General features: G+C 40.7%; 1 protein-coding gene across 2 annotated transcripts; it reads right to left on the minus strand.

Moving 5' to 3' along the window:
- Positions 1-1,432: 1,432 nt before the first annotated feature.
- gda (guanine deaminase) lies at positions 1,433-18,126 on the minus strand. Of its 2 annotated transcripts, none has more exons than XM_023978809.2 (14): positions 17,952-18,126; positions 13,810-13,898; positions 13,536-13,707; positions 12,807-12,894; positions 10,328-10,433; positions 8,442-8,469; positions 8,141-8,248; positions 7,851-7,958; positions 6,523-6,620; positions 6,154-6,221; positions 5,468-5,614; positions 4,891-5,012; positions 4,435-4,462; positions 1,433-4,179 (listed from the first exon to the last, which is right to left on the minus strand). In XM_023978809.2, exons 1-14 carry the CDS (start codon positions 18,078-18,080, stop codon positions 4,109-4,111), a joined length of 1,362 nt encoding a protein of 453 aa, XP_023834577.1. In that variant the 5' UTR covers positions 18,081-18,126; the 3' UTR covers positions 1,433-4,108. The 2 variants fall into 2 exon arrangements, with proteins under 2 accessions (XP_023834577.1, XP_023834578.1); XM_023978810.2 differs by lacking the exon at positions 17,952-18,126 and adding an exon at positions 17,312-17,366.
- Between the last annotated feature and the right edge of the window lie 303 nt (positions 18,127-18,429).

Consider the following 18,429-nt stretch of genomic DNA (forward strand, 5'->3'; position numbering starts at 1 on the left):
ACTTGATGGGCACTGTCATTTGTAATCTTTGTGATATGACTTTCTTTAAGCACGTACTGATGAAACTGTCACTTAATATTTTTTTCTTAAAGTCTATAAACGCTCTACATTTATTCACTCTGTGATTGGATCCTATATGCTACTTTTATTATTGTCCTGTAAATGGTTCTGTGCCTTTAATTTAGGCTGTGTGTAGAATGGGGCATAAAATAAATGACCTACACTAGATTATAGTGATAAGGAAATCAGCATACGGTTTTGGCCTGTGTATTCATTTGCCTATAACTAATCAGAATTCCATTATGTTTACATTAAAAAAAGAGAATACTTCAAAATGAGAAGATCCTGCCATGGAAAAGATGACTGGGTGGACAAAGTGGAAAGGAGGGGAAATAACTCACACCATGCAGCAGAACACCTTCAGCTGCGGGGTCTTTGTAATGCAGGTTTGATAGTTAGATTTTCAATAATGAACGCTTAGCTGTTATATGACAATTAGGTCAAAAACTCTATTTTATTTTTTGGTGTAGATGGCCAAGGAAGTTGCACAGAACTTCCCCCAACATCCCCTCCCAAATTGATATAGAACCTTCACAAAAACACATGGAGCAAGTGCGAAAAGAAATGGCTGAGGATATACTAAAAATGTCTGGTATGTAATGACATTTAGTTAAAAGTAAAAGTAAATCTTTATTTTTATGTAGTTGTGTGGGACAGCCATATGTTCAGTTCATGCCTATGATTTCAGAGTTCAACAAAGCCAACAACTGCTTCATGTGTGCCACTGATAAAGAACCTTCACTGTATTTAGACTTTTTCTATTGTGTTATTGACTGTACGTTTGTTTATCCCATGTGTAACTGTGCTGTTGTTTTTGTCACACTGCTTTGCTTTATCTTGGCCAGATCACAGTTGTAAATGAGAACTTGTTCTCAACTGGCCTACCTGGTAAAATAAAGGTGAAATAAAAAATGTATTTAAAAAACCTGGATGTGACCCAAAGACTGGGTTAGTAACTTTATTTAACATGTTTCTAATCTTTTGACAACAGTGACGGCATGTAAGACAATTTATGATATAACACAATGGATGGCTAATTCGTCATACTGCATTGATATTTGATATTATTTATAACGTGTTACGCTTTGTTTTGGATTGAATGTTTTGCATGCCAACGGTGGTTCCATGTGCTGTAACTAGGAATGAAGACAACTAGTAACTAAGAGTTACTAAGAGTTCAACAGAGTAAAGAACACAAACTGGAAGTGCAGTCTTTGTTGTTGAAATGTATGCTATACCCCATCCACACTGAAGAGGCTCTGACGTGTACATCAACCAGGGATAAAGAGAAAGTTAACACTGAAATGTTTTGTACTTATGTGAAGTAAAGTGTCTGTTGACATGTTGGAAAAGATTAAAGATCTACAATTTGTTTAATTTGTCAATATAACATTTTTATTCATTGATTTTCTGGCCACCATCACTCTGGTTACATGTTCAGTATATGTATTGCCCAGCAAACCCACTGCAGCCTACCTTACTAGCTCACTCTCCATCCCTGCTTTGGACAATGACTCTCGTACTTTGCCATTTTACTTTATGGTTGATATTAACGATGAAAGGAGATATTATCGGTCTCTCTCCTATTGTGTACCACTTAAATACTGTGGCAAAATAAAAAAACAGGGAAAATAAGTACTTAGAACTACCAATTATTATAGATAAATATTAAAGAAAAGGGTAAACACAACACTGGATTTAACCCCCTAATTGTCAAACTAATATTAATTTACAACAATATAGAAGATACATGATAAAGGTTATGCAATATGGGTGTATATCCACTGCACGCTTCTTATGTGTGTAATTGACATGACCAAGGAGCTAATGAAATTTAAAACTATGAAAAATGTACATTACACTACGTGATTTTACAGTACAAAAACAAGAGTGTGCAATATACAAGGCTAGTCCGTGGACATTCTGAAGTTCGTTTCAGTCCAGTAGGTCACATGACCAAGGAGCTATTGAAGTTTTAAATTCTGAAAAATTCATGTAAAATCGAGTGAGATAAATGGACAAACTAAAGGGTGTGCAATGTGTAGGCCCACTGAGTGTACATTCTGAAACTTGTTTGAAGTCAGTAGGTCACATGATCAAGGAGCTATTGAAATGTTAAAGTTTGAAAAATGAATGTAAAACGTGTGAGATGAAAATGAACAAACCAAAGGGTGTGCAATATAGAAGGGTAGTCAGTGGACAATCTGAACCTTGTTTGAGTCAAGTAGGTCACATGACCAAGGAGCTATTGACATTCGAATGTAAAATGTTTACACTCCCTAACTAATTCAACTAGGAATACAAAATGCTGCTCACATTTCCACATGTTTTTAAGCTTTGGAAAGCAAATTAAAATGTCCAAATCATGACAATAAGACCTGTGCAATGTTGTGTGCAATTTTTCCAACATCGTGACACTTATTTGGAATCTGTGGCTCAAGTGGTTTGAAAGCTATTGAGGTTTGAAAGCGCGAATATCTGTCGAATATCGAACCTGAAACTGTCTTTACCTCAGTCATTTTACACAACTAGAGACTTTGGCAGAATCTGTTTTAATACCGCATAAATGATCGTAATGACATGCTACTTTGACACTATTATATTTTAATTATTGCGATCCAGCCTAATAGGTTCCAGAACGAAACAGTCCAAAACTGTTTTGTGTTGCTCTAGGTTCATTGGTGACCTCTTGAAGAAGAAGGTAACACTCCTGTTCCAGCAGTATCCGGCTCAAATTAAAAACTGCTGACAACTATAACAAATAATCTAATGGAATTGGATCATCCATTGTTTTGGGATGTGTTTGCTGTGGACCACAAACTCGAATCTCTGTAGTCTTTATAGTGGACCTGTCTATGACAGATTTCCCACATTGTGCTATGGTAGGCTGTCAAATGGATATGGTCACTTCTAGCTTTTCATCTGTCACACACAGATGGGTCTACAGTGCAGGAGATAAGTGTGAGTGAGACAGGGAAAATATCTGGCTTGGAGGAACGTTTGCTTTAACAAAATAATTTTAAAGCTATGCTGTTTGCAGTGTTCAGCCTCTATATTTTCATATAACCTTACGCTTTATCCTGGAACCACTATCAATAATGTGTTAAAACCTTTGCCTCCAGGCGTGAATACTCTCGAAAAATGTTACAAACAAAAGAGACACATTTTCACTTAAAATCATGCAGATACAGAATATTTGTCCCTTTTACTTTGTAGCTTTTTCTGCAAAACTCAGCACTGTAGCATGGAACAGCAGTTGCATATTAAATACCATTAAGTGATAATGCCCGAGAAACCGGTGTTTGGAGGATATATTGGCACTTGTGTTGTTAGGCCCGAGACGAAGTCAAGGATGCTGTAAAAGCCTGACAAATGCAAAGCTACAGATACAATAGGGGGAACAAATAGCTTTGGACCTTACACACTTAGAGAAGTCTTGGACCAGTACAACTCCCTTTCCCTCCTGGCGCAGATTTACGTAGATCTCTGGCATACAAAGTCTAAGAGAGCAGCTTCTAGTTTTGTACCATCATCCATCAAACTCCTCAACCCTTGACATTTTTATTTATGTTTATATACAGCCTATGGTTGCATCTAATCTATTATACTGCACATGTTTTCGTGTTCTATGTTGCTGTGTTGTTATACATCTTGTTTATATCAAGCCGTCACCATACATGAAGTTCCCACTCAGGAAATAAAAGTTACTTGAATTGAATAAACCCACATTCATAAAACACACACATTTCCTTCGACTTTGAAATAACAAAAACAACATAGACAATGATGTTCTTTGGGTTACGACATAAGTATGACAACATAGGATTCACTCTGAACTTCACGATGAGCAGCAATATCACCCATTGAATTTAACTGTAAGTAATTACACTAGATGATTGAAAACACACACACTGTATATACAGTAATAATCCCTCTCGTTGAATACATTTTCCTCATCACCTCCTGTCACAACAGCAGTCAGGTAAACTGGTAGAGGGTTCAGACAGATGGTAACAAGATGACAACAATCCAGCAACCAAACCCAAATCTATGGTGTTTCTACGAATGGGACCACTCTCTTCCCTGCCACGTACACCTCCGCAATGTTCCGATCATCCCCTGAAGGAGGAAGGGAAAGGGGGAACAAAGAAGGAGAAAAAAAAGAACCTGAAAATACTTGAGATTTCACAACACCTAGTGACCTCGAGAGTTTCGGACCTCTTGGCTGACAGCTGCAAGGACCCAGGTTTGAGTCCCTGTCGTGGCTATCAGTGAATTCGCCACAATACTTTCATGGCACGTAAAAGGGCCCATCCACCAAAGTCTGAAAACATGTAACCTATTGTGTGAGAGAGACAGAAACGAAACCCTTACCCAAATTCAAGAACTTCTCCAGGAGCACCTGAAATCAAATGGAACCAAGATTAATGTTATGTATTGGGAGACAGAATGACTCAACAGGTAACAGGGTTTCCCCATTTTATTTAGCCCAAGTTTTTTTTTAGAAGAAAATAAATATTTTTATATATTTCTTTGGGACATAAGACAGTAAAAACACAGGCAAATCAGCTCAAAGTGATTTTAATTTTGGAAATCTGTTCCAATGTATTCCCACGCATAACAGAGAGATATACAGGTATGTGATCGTATACAAATGAAAGCAAAGTCTGAAATGATTATATCTGTTTGGGCTTCTTGCGATCAATTTGCAATCTACAAATTATTTGTTATTATGTTCCGGCCCCCTGACCATCCGCTCAAGAAAGAATTGGCCCATAGCTGAATCTAGGTGATGATCCCTGCTCTATGTATTGGGAGATTGGTTCCTACCTTAGGCCCCTCTCCGTGGTTGATGAGATCAATGGGTCCTCCTTCTATGGCCGTGTTTACCCGCAGAGCATCAAAGTCTTTCCCCACCTGAAAGTTTCCTGTATGCTCATCCAGGGACAGGGCTACAAACTAAACAATCAATCCAGAGCTCAGAATATCAATCAATTATTCATCAATCAAGGACTCAATAAAAAAATACACAGATGTACAGTTGGATTCATTAAAAGGTTTTTGACTGTAGTGCAGGTCAAAAACATGTGCTGCAAAGTGGATATACCTGTACTGTCAGTGGAATATATTTCAGAAATGTCACCTATGTATTTCATTGCAGTTTAGGTGATTGCAAATAAACTTGTTGGCTTGGCATCACTCTATGAGAAAGTTTGTGCTATGAGCAATGTATCGATGCTGCAGCACAGGCGTTTTGAAAAGTAACGCATGAGCACATGAATCTGTCTCAATTCATAAATCATCATGTATCAAATCATTCATACTGATTGATGTATTGATTTAATAATAGTGGTGATGATGATGACCCTCCCACCCCATTCCCCACCCCTCCGGCCAGGTCTACCACCTTGGCTGCCTCCCAGTGTGGCCAGTCTGAAGACCTCCTCGAAGGTGAGCGTTTGGTACTGGGGGTCCTGGATGGTCAAGGCTTTAGAGGTATCCAACGTTCTCCGCACAGCATCCAGCATAGAGGGAGAGTAGCCTCCTGCCACATCTGCAAGGCCGGAAACACAGACACACGCACAAGTGCATACACAGACAAATGTATTAATGCGTTAAACACAGAGCCAATTGCAACAAAAAAATCACTGGTTTTCTAAAAACGAAACTAACGGGAAATAACATGCACCTGTGTGCTAAAATAAACCAGCAGATCAGCTAATCTCATGTTGTTATGGTGTGAAGCCAGTTTGATACCAGACAGGGAACCTAGAAGAAAGTTGCCTCTATTGCCGGCCTCAATGAAAAAACAGGATCATCATAAATAATGTAAAATAATTATTCTAAGAAATAATATTATCTGTGCCATTTGAAATAACTTAATTAGACTTTAATTTGATCAAAAATATATTGATTATTATATAACTCAATCACGATTGCCTTGATTTAGTTACAAATTTTAAATATGGGCAACTCAGGGATATTACATTCGTTTTTTTTATACAGCACACATGGGCTAAAAACGATACAGAACACAGTGCGCTCAGGTAAAAGGAAGATGATCTGCTTTGTAGTGTGTTGTCATGGACTCACCTGTGCCCAGCCCCAGCTTTACTTTGTGGTTCAGAACCCTGCGGGCATCTAGCATACCACTGCACAACCTGAAGAGGGAAATGAGCGAGAGAGAGGGGGAAATGAGAGAGAGAGAGAGAGAGAATAGAGAGAGGAGAGAAATAGAGGAGAGAGAGAGAATATGGGCAGGTTCTATCTTGAGTGCTGATATGATATCTAGTATCACTGCTGTGTTCTTAAAAGGATAGGGTATGATATAAAAATAAGAATCGTGATTTATTTCTAAATCCTAAGACATGGTCTTTCCTTTCACATCTTCCATCAATGACCCTTGGGAATACACAGGCGTAGTTAGGGAACGTGAACTGTAGGGTAATGAGAAACACTTACGAGATGTTGGAATTGGGACAGTGAGCGACGGACGCCCCTTTCTCTCTGAACAGCTTCAGCTCTTCATCGGTTAGGTGACAACCGTGAGCCATCACAGTCTGTGAACCATCACCATCATCATACTTACTACCATTACCACCGCTATCATTATAATCATCAACATCAACATACKTACTACCATTACCACCGCTATCATTATAATCATCATCAACATCAGCATACGTACTACCATTACCACCGCTATCATTATAATCATCATCAACATCAGCATACTTACTACCATTACCACCGCTATCATATATAATCATCAACATCAGCATATTACTACCATTACCACCTCTATCATTATAATCATCAACATACTTACTATCATTACCACCGCTATCATTATAATCATCAACATACTTACTACCATTACCACCACTATCATTATAATCATCATCAACATCAGCATACTTACTTCCATTACCACCGCTATCATTATAATCATCATCAACATCAGCATACTTACTACCATTACCACCGCTATCATTATAATCATCACCAGCATACTTACTACCATTACCACCGCTATCATTATAATCATCACCAGCATACTTACTACCATTACCACCGCTATCATTATAATCATTAACACAGCATACTTACTACCATACCACCGCTATCATTATAATAATCAACATACTTACTACCATTACCACCGCTATCATTATAATCATCACCAGCATACTTACTACCATTACCACCGCTATCATTATAATCATCAACATCAGCATACTTACTACCATTACCACCGCTATCATTATAATCATCACCAGCATACTTACTACCATTACCACCGCATTCATTATAATCATCAACATCAGCATACTTATTACCATTACCACCGCTATCATTATAATCATCAACATACTTACTACCATTACCACCGCTATCATTATAATCATCAACATACTTACTACCATTACCACCGCTATCATTATAATCATCAACATACTTACTACCATTACCACCGCTATCATTATAATCATCAACATCAACATTAGCATACTTACTACCATTACCACCGCTATCATTATAATTATAATCAACATACTTACTACCATTACCACCGTATCATTATAATCATCACCAGCATACTTATACCATTACCACCGCTATCATTAAAATCATCACCAGCATACTTTACTACCATTACCACCGCTATCATTATAATCATCACCAGCATACTTACTACCATTACCACCGCTATCATTATAATCAGCAATATTATGATCTTCATTATCCATAGAATGTCCTTGTACTGTGTGTGTGTGTGTTGGGATAACCTTGTCAGTGAGAAGGTTGTGTTTGTGGTAGACGTCTGTGTAGGAGTCGTAGTCTGGGAACAGTTCCTTCACCAGCTTCACCTCCTCCTTCGTCTCACTGATGTGACTCTGGGGATCACAGAGACGATCAATGTATTTTTTAAATCTTCAGGTGATTATCAATGTGTATGAATTAAAGGGAGATAGAGAATGGAAGGGAGATAAATACAGATAAATTATCATCCTCAAAGCAACATTCCCATAGGATTCTCTTGACTTGGTTACTGTGGCTACAGGCTGGCAAGGCTCACCTGGATGTGCAGGTTGTTATTCTGGGCGATCTCTCCCAGGTGACCCAGCAGGGCAGCAGAGCAAGACAGGGCGAAGCGCGGGGTCACCACCGGCCTCACAAGGGGGTACTGCCCCAAACAAGACAGAGACACCCAGTGAGCAAAATCCTAAAAAGCTCCTTTCACAGATTCTGATCACAAATGTGTTTTTTTTGGGGGGGGGGGAATACAATCCCTACATTGCCACTGACTTGTACATGTTCCCTTAGATTCTATTAGACTTAGAAACCCCCCCTATGCTAGCAGGGCTAAGGAGTCTTACCTTCTTCTTCAACATCTCACTAATGAACCTAGAGCAACACAACACAAAACAAAACACATTATTATTTTTTATTTAAAAGAATGCCAGACACAACCAACCCCCAAAAAACTCTTGACTCAGGAGTTGACTGCTGGGGTGTATTCATTAGTTGCACACCGTAGAAAAACAGAAACTGTTTACTCTAAACAAAAAAACATTTTACAATGAAAACAAATATCTATCAGGTAGGTCCCTCTCCGTTTCATTCCATTTCCTTCTGTTTGTTTCCCAATTAATACACCTCAGATGTGTGTTGGGCAAGATGTGAGTGTAAGGAAGGACTCAATCCTGTTTTTCAGACTGCAGCAACTGGCTCAGAGACAATGATTTCCTCACTCATTTCTCCTTTCAGATTTGCTTGGAATGTATGCCATACTTGGAATGTATGTTGAAATATGACAAATGTTGTGAGATATATTGTGAGGCTAGAGCAGCAGTTCTCAAACTTGGGACTGGATATGAAAATAGGGGTCGCGACTGGATATTAAAATAGGGTTGCGCGAGAATTTCCAAAATCCTGAGAAAAATAAAATATATCCCTTTATGTCTCAAAATTATTGTATTGTGGTTAACCTTAAAAATAAAAATGATGCAAATCTAAATGATAAAATACAACCAGACCGTTGCATTTGACCGTTGACCGTTGCATTTGAAATCATTCCCATGGTGAATGGCTAGGCCCGCTATGAAACCACACACTAATGCAGATACTTTGATATTATCGGACGCAATTGATACGGTGAAAACAATGTGTGGGGAGGCAGACACACAGAAACTCACATCAATACCCTTGCCAGATAACACTTTTAAACTAAGAATGTAAACTATTGCTAGAAATCAAGAGGAAACTGACTAAATGACTCAAAAACGCCCCAGCATATGCTCTCCAAATGGACGTTAGCTGTTAGGGCCAAGATGCCCATGCATTGACTTTTGTTCGCTATACATGTTGGGGGATTCTATTCACGAGGACATATTTTTCTTAATGCCGCATTCAAAACAACTGGGAACTCTAAAATCTACGACTTCAGTCTTCAGTGCATTTAAGACAACTGGGAACTCTGTAAAAAAAAAGATCTCCGACTGCGAAAAATTGTTTTGTACGGTTACCCAACTCGAAATTCCAACTCGGGAACTCAGGCCTATTTCTAAAGCTACGACTTACTGACCTAGTATTTTCAGAGTTCCCGGTCTTGAAAGCACCATAAAACTCATGGTATCCTTCGCCAGCTCATGTCTGTGTGAAGCTGGATTCAGTGCTCTCATCTGCATTAAAACCCCTGACTTTGAGAAGCTCCGACGGGTGTGCTTGATGCATGTCACATCTCACTAGTGGTGATGAGACAAGATACATTATGTCAGACTCATTTGCAATTGACTGTCACAGCCCCACATTAAAAGCATGCGATGGTGAGTTGAGAAGGCAATCCGAAATACTGTTAGAATGTTTTTCAATTGACTGCCATAGCCGCAAATAAAAATGAAACATTCGCTGTTAATTCCATAATTTTTTTTCACATGGTTGGGGTCCACATATCAAAATGGGGCGGGACAAAAAGGTATAGGAACCCCTGTGCTGGAAGGTCCCATAAACTCATGTAAAGTCTAGAATGACATGTCTGTTCCCATTGGTTCTTGCTGCACAAGCCAGTCATGACTCAATATGCTTTTCTTAGTCATTACTCTATCCTCCTCCGAGGAAATTATTTTCCATGTCACCTTACGGTCTTGAGGCATGAAAAGCCATTGTGAAAGCCCATAAACCCCTCCTGTGCAAAGCACCTGCTCTAATCATTTAACTCTTTATTATGTATACAGCTTTGCCCCCTCTTCTGTCTATTACCTACCTGTTGGTTTCGTCATGGGACTCCTCTGGCGTCTCTCTGTAATGTGGGACAAAGTTGTTTGTATCCATACACACCTTTCCCACAAGGGCACGCTGTCCAAAATCATCTGGAATGACAAGAAACATTGGGAAAGATCACCAAACTGGTGAAATCACCCATCAGGGGAGCTGCATTTGGTGTGAATAGAGTAGCACTCTGTCGAGACCGTATCTGACTGGAGTCAAAAGGGACAGTTGTAATGTTGCTCATCAGCATTATGGAATAACCTAAATAATAAACTAAAGCTAACATTAAATCTCATAAACCAAACGGTGGGCGCTGTTGGTTGTGGTGAAACAATTCTGGTGGTGTCCTCCCAAACTACAAACTCTAGACGGTTTAGGAGGAGTAATGCAACCATCAAAGGACAAACATTCCATGCATGCAGTAAGTAGATGAGAAAGTGACAAACTCCTCTACATACAAAACCCTATGTTCATGTCTTGTTCTGAGCTGGTGTTCGTAAAAATAATTTTCATTACAGTGGGTAACCATAATGACGGAATGCAGCAAATTAATATGTTCATGCCCAGCCAATCCCTGTACCTGAAACTCAATACTTACATTACCTGCTATCCCTGCCCTCATTTAACCTCACACTGAAGTGTTTTATCATTTTATTTTCAGGACAACAAGTAGAACACAAAACAGTTACATTCATAAGTTTTATTGCCAAATGTCAATAAAAAAAGGCCTGGCAAGCAAAAACCTCAAAAAAATTGTTTTTTTGCAGAAATTGTTTCCTTGTTTCCTTCCTTTATACAACTAGTCAGTGACAACTGCGTGGAGTTTGGACTTTGTGACAGCAACTATGTGATCTTATTACATACAGTATTATAGACACAAAGTCCAGGGCAGAAATTGAACTTGGTGAAATAAACTTTAATATCCACAGGATAATTCTGAAATGGATCTGAGAGATATAGCAAAGCTTAGGAAAACATCAGGGACGATCACAATGCAATAATTGTGTATGATTTTCTATGTAGAAGAACCCTTACCTTCTAACGAGTCTTGTGCGGCGTGAGTGTCAGAGCAAAACAGTCTCAGCTTTTCATAGTGGGGTCATAATAGTTTTGTAGCTCAAACTGCTTGGACTTTACAGACGTTTTTGTGAGAAGAACAGTTTTCGGGATCCGCCCGATCAGCCGTGGTCTCACAAACACCGCTCTAGTTCAGCCCCCATCAATCGCACAGGCTAATCGTCGGCATCAGCAGATGCAGAAGACAGAGGAATGTTTAAGAGGGTTCGGAACAGAACAGACCCATCTTATTGAAACCACAGAAGTTCAAGGCCAACTGCGATACTGCAGGTGTTGTTTGCAGAAAACAGTATCCCCATTACAGTGAATGGGAAAATGGCCATCTTTGTGGTCAATCTTCATGTAAATAAAAAAATTTTTTGAAGACAATCATGGTACCAATAATTGCTTCTAATACACCATATGCAAGTCCTTCAAACGATAATGTTGTAAAAATCACACAGAAATTAAAAAGGACAATTTAGTTGCTAATGGCAGCCTGCAGTACCCCGGTCAGCCTTCTACTGGAGTTACTCATTGAGAGGGGGCAGCACTGAGCTAGCCTGCAACGCCACTTCCTGAATTAGCTCAAACTGCGCATGTTATGTATCCATGAGATGCTATCTTAACCGACTTCATTTGGCTTCAATGCGCTATCGAGTCTTCACATAGGAATGAATGGTGTCACGTGATCGATGGCTTTGTCCATTCCTATACAGTCATTGGTATAGAAGCAAACATATTTCCGATTATAGCATGGGACTCAAAGGGTAAACAAAACATTCACACACTAGACTCCTCCCACAATGACGTTTGCACTGTGAAATTGAACATTGTCAACATAACCCAACTACATAGCGAGAGACTGGGTGCCGGAGGCTGGCCTAGGAGTCAACACAGCTGCCTCCAGACCACTTGTATTGTGTCCCCCTGCAGCGAGGTTATAATCCCCACAACGCCACTTTTAATACTGTCTATCCCCTGCTGTCTGTCTCCCTACTTTCCTGTCTAAATAAATATAACACATTTGAAAGAGTGGAGTTCCAATCCCCCTTTAAAAAAAAAAAAGACTGATTGATTGATACATTGTTGCATAACAACTTATGCAGTGGAGGCGTGTGTGTGGGTATTCCAGGTACAGTTGTACATTGTGACTTAGGTTAATGTTTATAGCCAGTCAAATAACGTCCTGTGCTCTTTTATCACAGAGCATGCCTTGTCCTTCCCTTCCTCTGTCATTATTACTTATGTAATAAACAAAAGTTAAACAGGCGAGAAGAACACTGGGAACAGGTCAAAGTACAACCACTCTGACTAAATGGCACAAACATCTGGGTTATGTTCAATGTTAAGCCATTGTGCAAGTGAGCGGTAGAGTGTGTCTGCAGGTTTGTGTATTTATGTGTCTGTTTTCTCACCTGCGATTTGGCCCAGCAGGAGAGAAGCGTCGGTGTGTATGGTGGCAAAGTAACAGGCCGTAGTCGTACCATTTCTCAGGGTTCTTTTCTGAAATAGACAGAGATTGTTTTAGTATTCAGGCCCTATTGTTCATAAACACCACTCCATCACTGCAAATTTCACCTGCCCTAGCCTGCTGTGTTACAATGTATCCAGATTCCATCAGATTTTCTATGCTACTGTTACTCTGAGCTTTCCTTACAGTAGCCAAGGAAGCAACCTAAATAGTTAACATTTTTATTGTTTTTCCTACACTGCAGGTCATTTAAAATAAGCTAAAGCTTCACATACATAAACTCTCTTTAACCTTTATTAAAATGGCCATAGCAGCCTGTTATTGGCCCTCCTTTGGAATTCCTATCCCTGCAAGGGAGCAAAGACGGCAACCAAAGTTTCTGCTCCGGAGTGTCCATTATCATTGCAATATTAACCTCTGCAACACAAGGCTTTAAATAAGTATAACAGATGATTTAGAATAGGAAATAAGGATAAGAATGGTCTATAATCCTCTATGCAAGTGGGACGGATTCATTCGGGTGCGCAAAGGCATATATTTTAAAACATTGTGTGTTTCTTATTAGACAAGTCCAGGTCTGTTTCAGTTAGTTTTCTTCCATTTGGTGTCTGATGAACACGACCCTGATGACTTCTATAGGCTGAGGTTTGTTAGTTTGGCCCAGACAGCTCACCACGACATGGGTGTAGACGTTGCGGGCGAACTCCAAGTCTTTGTAGCGTGCCTCCACTGGGAAGGTGTACGTGTTGAGCCACTGTAGCAGGGGCAGGTCCAGGGCTGTGCCTGCATAGCTGTACTGAGACGCGTGGATGTGGGTGTCCACCATCCCTGGCATGAAGAACTCACTACAGACAACAAAATGAACTTTAGGATAATAACTTGGATGTGTTCAGTCACAAATAGATTAGGAATTAGTGTTACTCTCATAGGATGGACTCATCACTCACTACTGTCCAAGCTGTGTAACAGCCAAGGCCTCAAACCCCCACTTCTGTGAAAGACTGTCGACTTCCTGCCCACTCCCAATGAAGGCAATCTGTCAACATGAGAAGCAACCAAAGACAAGGTGCTGATTAGAGCAAGAGAGAGACAATCAGAGCCTGACTCAACAAGGTGTTCATTCATTTAAATATAATTTATCCATGCATTGTTAATTGATCTACTGTAACACATTAAGGCAGTCAGATGACACAAACACCCTCAACATACAGTACATTCAGAAAGTATTCAGACCTATCCACATTGTTACATTACAGCCTGATTCTAAAATAGATTAAATAAAAACATTTCCTCATCAATCTACACACAATGACAAAGCTAAAACAGGTTTGTGAAGAAAAAAAAAACTGAAACACCTCATTGTACATAAGTATTCAGACCCTTTGCTATGATCAAATGTATTTATGAAGCCCTTTTCACATCAGCCGATGTCACAAAGTGCTATACAGAAACCCAGCCTGCAAAAGCACGGTGGCGTGGAAAAACTCCCTAGAAAGGCCAGAACCCAGGAAGAAACCTAGAGAGGAACCAGACTCTGAGGGGTGGCCAGTCCTCTTCTGGCTGTACCGGGTGGAGATTATAACAGTACATGGCCAAGATGTTCAAACGTTCATAGATGACCAGCAGGGTCAAAATATAATAATCACAGTGGTTGTAGAGGGTGCAACAGGTCTGCACCTCAGGAGTAAATGTCGGTTGGCTTTTCACAGCCTATCATTCAGAGACAACAGGTGCGGTAGAGAAGGAGAGTCGAAAACAGCAGGTCCGGGACAAGGTAGCATGTCTGGGGAACAGGTCAGGGTTCCATAGCCGTAGGCAGAACAGTTTAAACTGGAGCAGCAGCAGCACGACCAGGTGGACTGGGGACAGCAACTAGTCATCAGGCCAGGTAGTCCTGAGGCATGGTCCTAGGGCTCAGGTTCTTAGAGAGAAAACTTACAATTCACACAGGACACCGGATAAGGCAGGAGAAATACTCCAGATATAACATACTGACCGTAGCCATAAACTATTGCAGCATAATTACTGGAGGCTGAGACAGGAGGTGTCGGGAGACACTGTGGCCCCGTCCGACAATACCACCAGACAGGGCCAACCAGGCAGGATATAACCCCACCCATTTTGCCAAAGCACAGTCCCCGCACCACTAGAGGGATATCTTCAAACCACCAACTTACTGCTCTGAGACAAGGCCGTGTATAGCCTACGAAGATCTCCCCCGCGGCACGAACCCCGAAAGGAAGATCACGTCAGTGACTGAACCCATTCAAGTGAAGCACCCCTCCTAGAGACGGCATGGAAGAGCACCAGTAAGCCAGTGACTCATCCCCCATAATAAGGTTTGAGGCAGAGAATCCCAGTGGAGAGAGGGGAACCGCCAGGGAGAGACAGGAAGGGCGGTTTGTCGCTCCAGTGCCTTTCCGTTCACCTTCACACTCCTGGGCCAGACTGCACTCAATCATAGGACCAGGACCTACTGAAGAGATAAGTCTTCAGTAAAGACTTAAAGGTCGAGACCGAGTCTGCGTCCCTCACATGTACAGGCAGACCATTCCATACAAATGGAGTCCTGGGACCGTAGCCTACGTGTAGGTACGTACGGCAGGATCAAATCAGAAAGATAGGTAGGAAATCAGCCCTCGCCTTAACAGGAGAGGTAGAGGCTAGCACTGGAGTAATATGATTTTCTAGTCAAGATCCTAGCAGCTGTATTTAGCACAAACTGAAGTTATTTAGTGCTTTATTTGGGTATGTGCTATGTAGATGGAATAAAGCTGTCCTTGAAACAGTCTTGATATGTTCATCAAAAGAGAGATCAGGGTCCAGAGTAAGGTCTAGGTCCTTCGCAGTTTTATTTGCGACCTCTGTACAACCATCAAGACTAATTATCAGATCCAACAGAATATCTCTTTATTTCTTGGGACCTAGAACTAGCATCTCTGTTTTGTCCGAGTTTAAACGTAAAACATTTGCCGCCATCCACTTCCTTATGTCTGAAACACAGGCTTCCAGGGAAGGGAACTTTGCGACTCTAAATTGAGTTGAGGTGCATCCTGTTTCCATTGATCATCCTTGAAATGTTTCTACAACTTCATTGGAGTCCACCCCTGGTAATTTCAATTGATTGGACAAGATTTGTAAAAAGGCACACACCGGTCTATATAGGGTCCCACAGTTGACAGTGCAGGTCAGAGAAAAAAAAATAAACCATGAGGTCGAAGGAATTTTCCGTAGAGCTCCAAGACAGGATTGTATCGAGGCAAAGATCTGGAGAAGGGTACCAAAAAAACGTTTTTCAGCATTGAAGGTCCCCAAGAACAGTGGCCTCAATCATTCTTAACGGAAGAAGTTTGGAGCCACCAAGACTCTTCCTAAAGCTGGCTGCCGAGACAAACTGAGCAGTCGGAAAAGAAGGGCCTTGGTCAGGGAGGTGACTAAGAACCCGCTGGTCACTCTGACAGAGCTCCTCTGTGAAGATGAGAGAACCTTCCAGAAGGACAACCATCTCTGCAGCATTCCACCAAATCAGGCCTTTATGGTAGGGTGGCCAGACGAAAGCCACTCCTCAGTAAAAGGCACATGACAGCCTGCTTTGAGTTTGCCAAAATGCACCTAAAGGACTCTGACCATGAGAAACAAGATTCTCTGGTCTGATGAAACCAAGATTAAACTCTTTGGCCGGAATGCCAAGCATCACATCTGGAGGAAACCTGGCACCATCCCTACGGTAAAGCATGGTGGTGGCAACAACATGCTGTGGGGATGTTTTTCAGCAGCAGGGACTGGGAGACTAGTCAGAATCAAGGGAAAGATGAACGGAGCAAAGTACAGCGAGATCCTTGATGAAAACCTGTTCCAGAGCACTCAAGACCTCAGACTGGGGTGAAGGGTCACTTTCCAAGAGGACAACGACCCTAAGCACACAGCCAAGACAACATAGGAGTGGCTTCGGGACAAGTCTCAATGTCCTTGAGTGACCAAGACAGAGCCCGGACTTGAACCCGATCAAAAATCTCTGGAGACCTGAAAATAGCTGTGAAGTGACGCTCCCCATCCAACCTGACAGAGCTTGAGAGGATCTGCAGAGAAGAATGGGAGAAACTCCCCAAATACAGGTGTGCCAAGTCTGTAGTGTCATACCCAAGATGACTGAAGGCTGTAATTGCTGCCAAAGTTGCTTCAACAAAGTACTGAGTAAAGGGTCTGAATACTTATGTAAATTGTTGTTTTATTTTATACATTTGCAAAAATGTATAAAAACCTGTTTTTGCTTTGTCATTATGGGGTATTGTGTATAAATTGATCAGGGAAAAAAAGTTATTTAATACATTTTAGAATAAGGCTGTAATGTAACAAAATGTGGAAAAAGTCAAGAGGTCTGAATACTTTCCTAATGCACGGTATACACACACACAAACAAACAAACTATACAAACATGCATCCAATTACCAAATGAAATAACCTCCTAAACAGGATCTGGGTGGCATGAGTCAGTTTGGGAAACCTTTGTAATAAAAACAACACATGCATGACAAAGCAATATAAATTGCAAGAAACAATTTCCATGAAACTATTATTACAAAGTCCAGACCACATTTCACAACTTTTGTGACAGCTGTCACAGGCCCTTTGTAGCCTCTACTGGAGTTACACACTACACAATTATAATGATTGCAGGAAACAGGTTTATCTTCTTTTGAAAAAATGTGTGTAGGTCAATGGTATCCATACAAAAAATGCTGAATCCAATTCTGGCTTGGGGCATTTCTTTGGCCAAAGCTAGCTATTATAGTGTTTTGAAAAGATTTACCTAGCCTATGCAGGTTTATAAAATGTATAGAAATTGGGGCAGCAAATACATAAAATACAACAATTTTAAAAATGTATAAAAGAGATGGAAAACATAGGCCTATAAAACAATGCAAGTTCCACTTAGGCCTAGGTATATGACACTTTGGCAATATAAAATAGCCTAATCATAAGTTAAAGTCTTTACATACATTTTGCTAGGATTATTTCTAAATTAATAACATAATGTATGCTGTTTATAGATATTGAAATATACTTTCACGGTTTAATTCTGACAGACCTTCCCCTCTGTGTCCACTCCCAGAAGCCGATCCTCCAGAATTTCTACGGCTGTGTGATCGGTGGAGTGCACAAACGTCCCCCTGTAGACGTGCGCAATGTCCACAGCGGATTCGTTGGAGCTAGTCATATCTAGAATGTTACAACAGCAGGGTTTGATGTTGAAAATGAATCTTGTCACATTTATATCCTCGGCAAGGATAGTGGGCGGTTAATCTGTGCGCACCAAGAAGAGACTCCACCTGCCGACAGTGCGACTGGCCACAAGCGTAGCGTGCGCCCGCATGAGACAGCCATAGCAGAAACTTTATTAGCCTACAGTGTTGTAAAAATAGGTTTTGAAGCATTGCTCAGCAATGGCGCATTGTTCACTTTCGTATCGTATGATAGGTTTCACTACTTAGACACAGGCAGAACTAGAGTTTTATACATGGGGTGGCAAAGGCTACTTCAGGGGGTCCATAGACCATGACAGAACA

Source organism: Salvelinus sp. IW2-2015, linkage group LG33 (assembly GCF_002910315.2).
Source record: "Salvelinus sp. IW2-2015 linkage group LG33, ASM291031v2, whole genome shotgun sequence".
Lineage (NCBI taxonomy): Eukaryota > Metazoa > Chordata > Actinopteri > Salmoniformes > Salmonidae > Salvelinus > Salvelinus sp. IW2-2015.

What these genes read in the sequence shown, in the direction of transcription:
- gda (XM_023978809.2), bottom strand. Translation starts at nt 18,080, where the DNA reads ATGACTAGCTCCAACGAATCCGCTGTGGACATTGCGCACGTCTACAGG. An exon ending in TCCCATGACGAAACCAACAG is followed by an intron (nt 8,470 to 10,327) that starts GTAGGTAATAGA and finishes GTGTTGCTCTAG; the next exon opens with GTTCATTAGTGAGATGTTGA. An exon ending in GTGAGATGTTGAAGAAGAAG is followed by an intron (nt 8,249 to 8,441) that starts GTAAGACTCCTT and finishes TGTTTGGGGCAG; the next exon opens with TACCCCCTTGTGAGGCCGGT.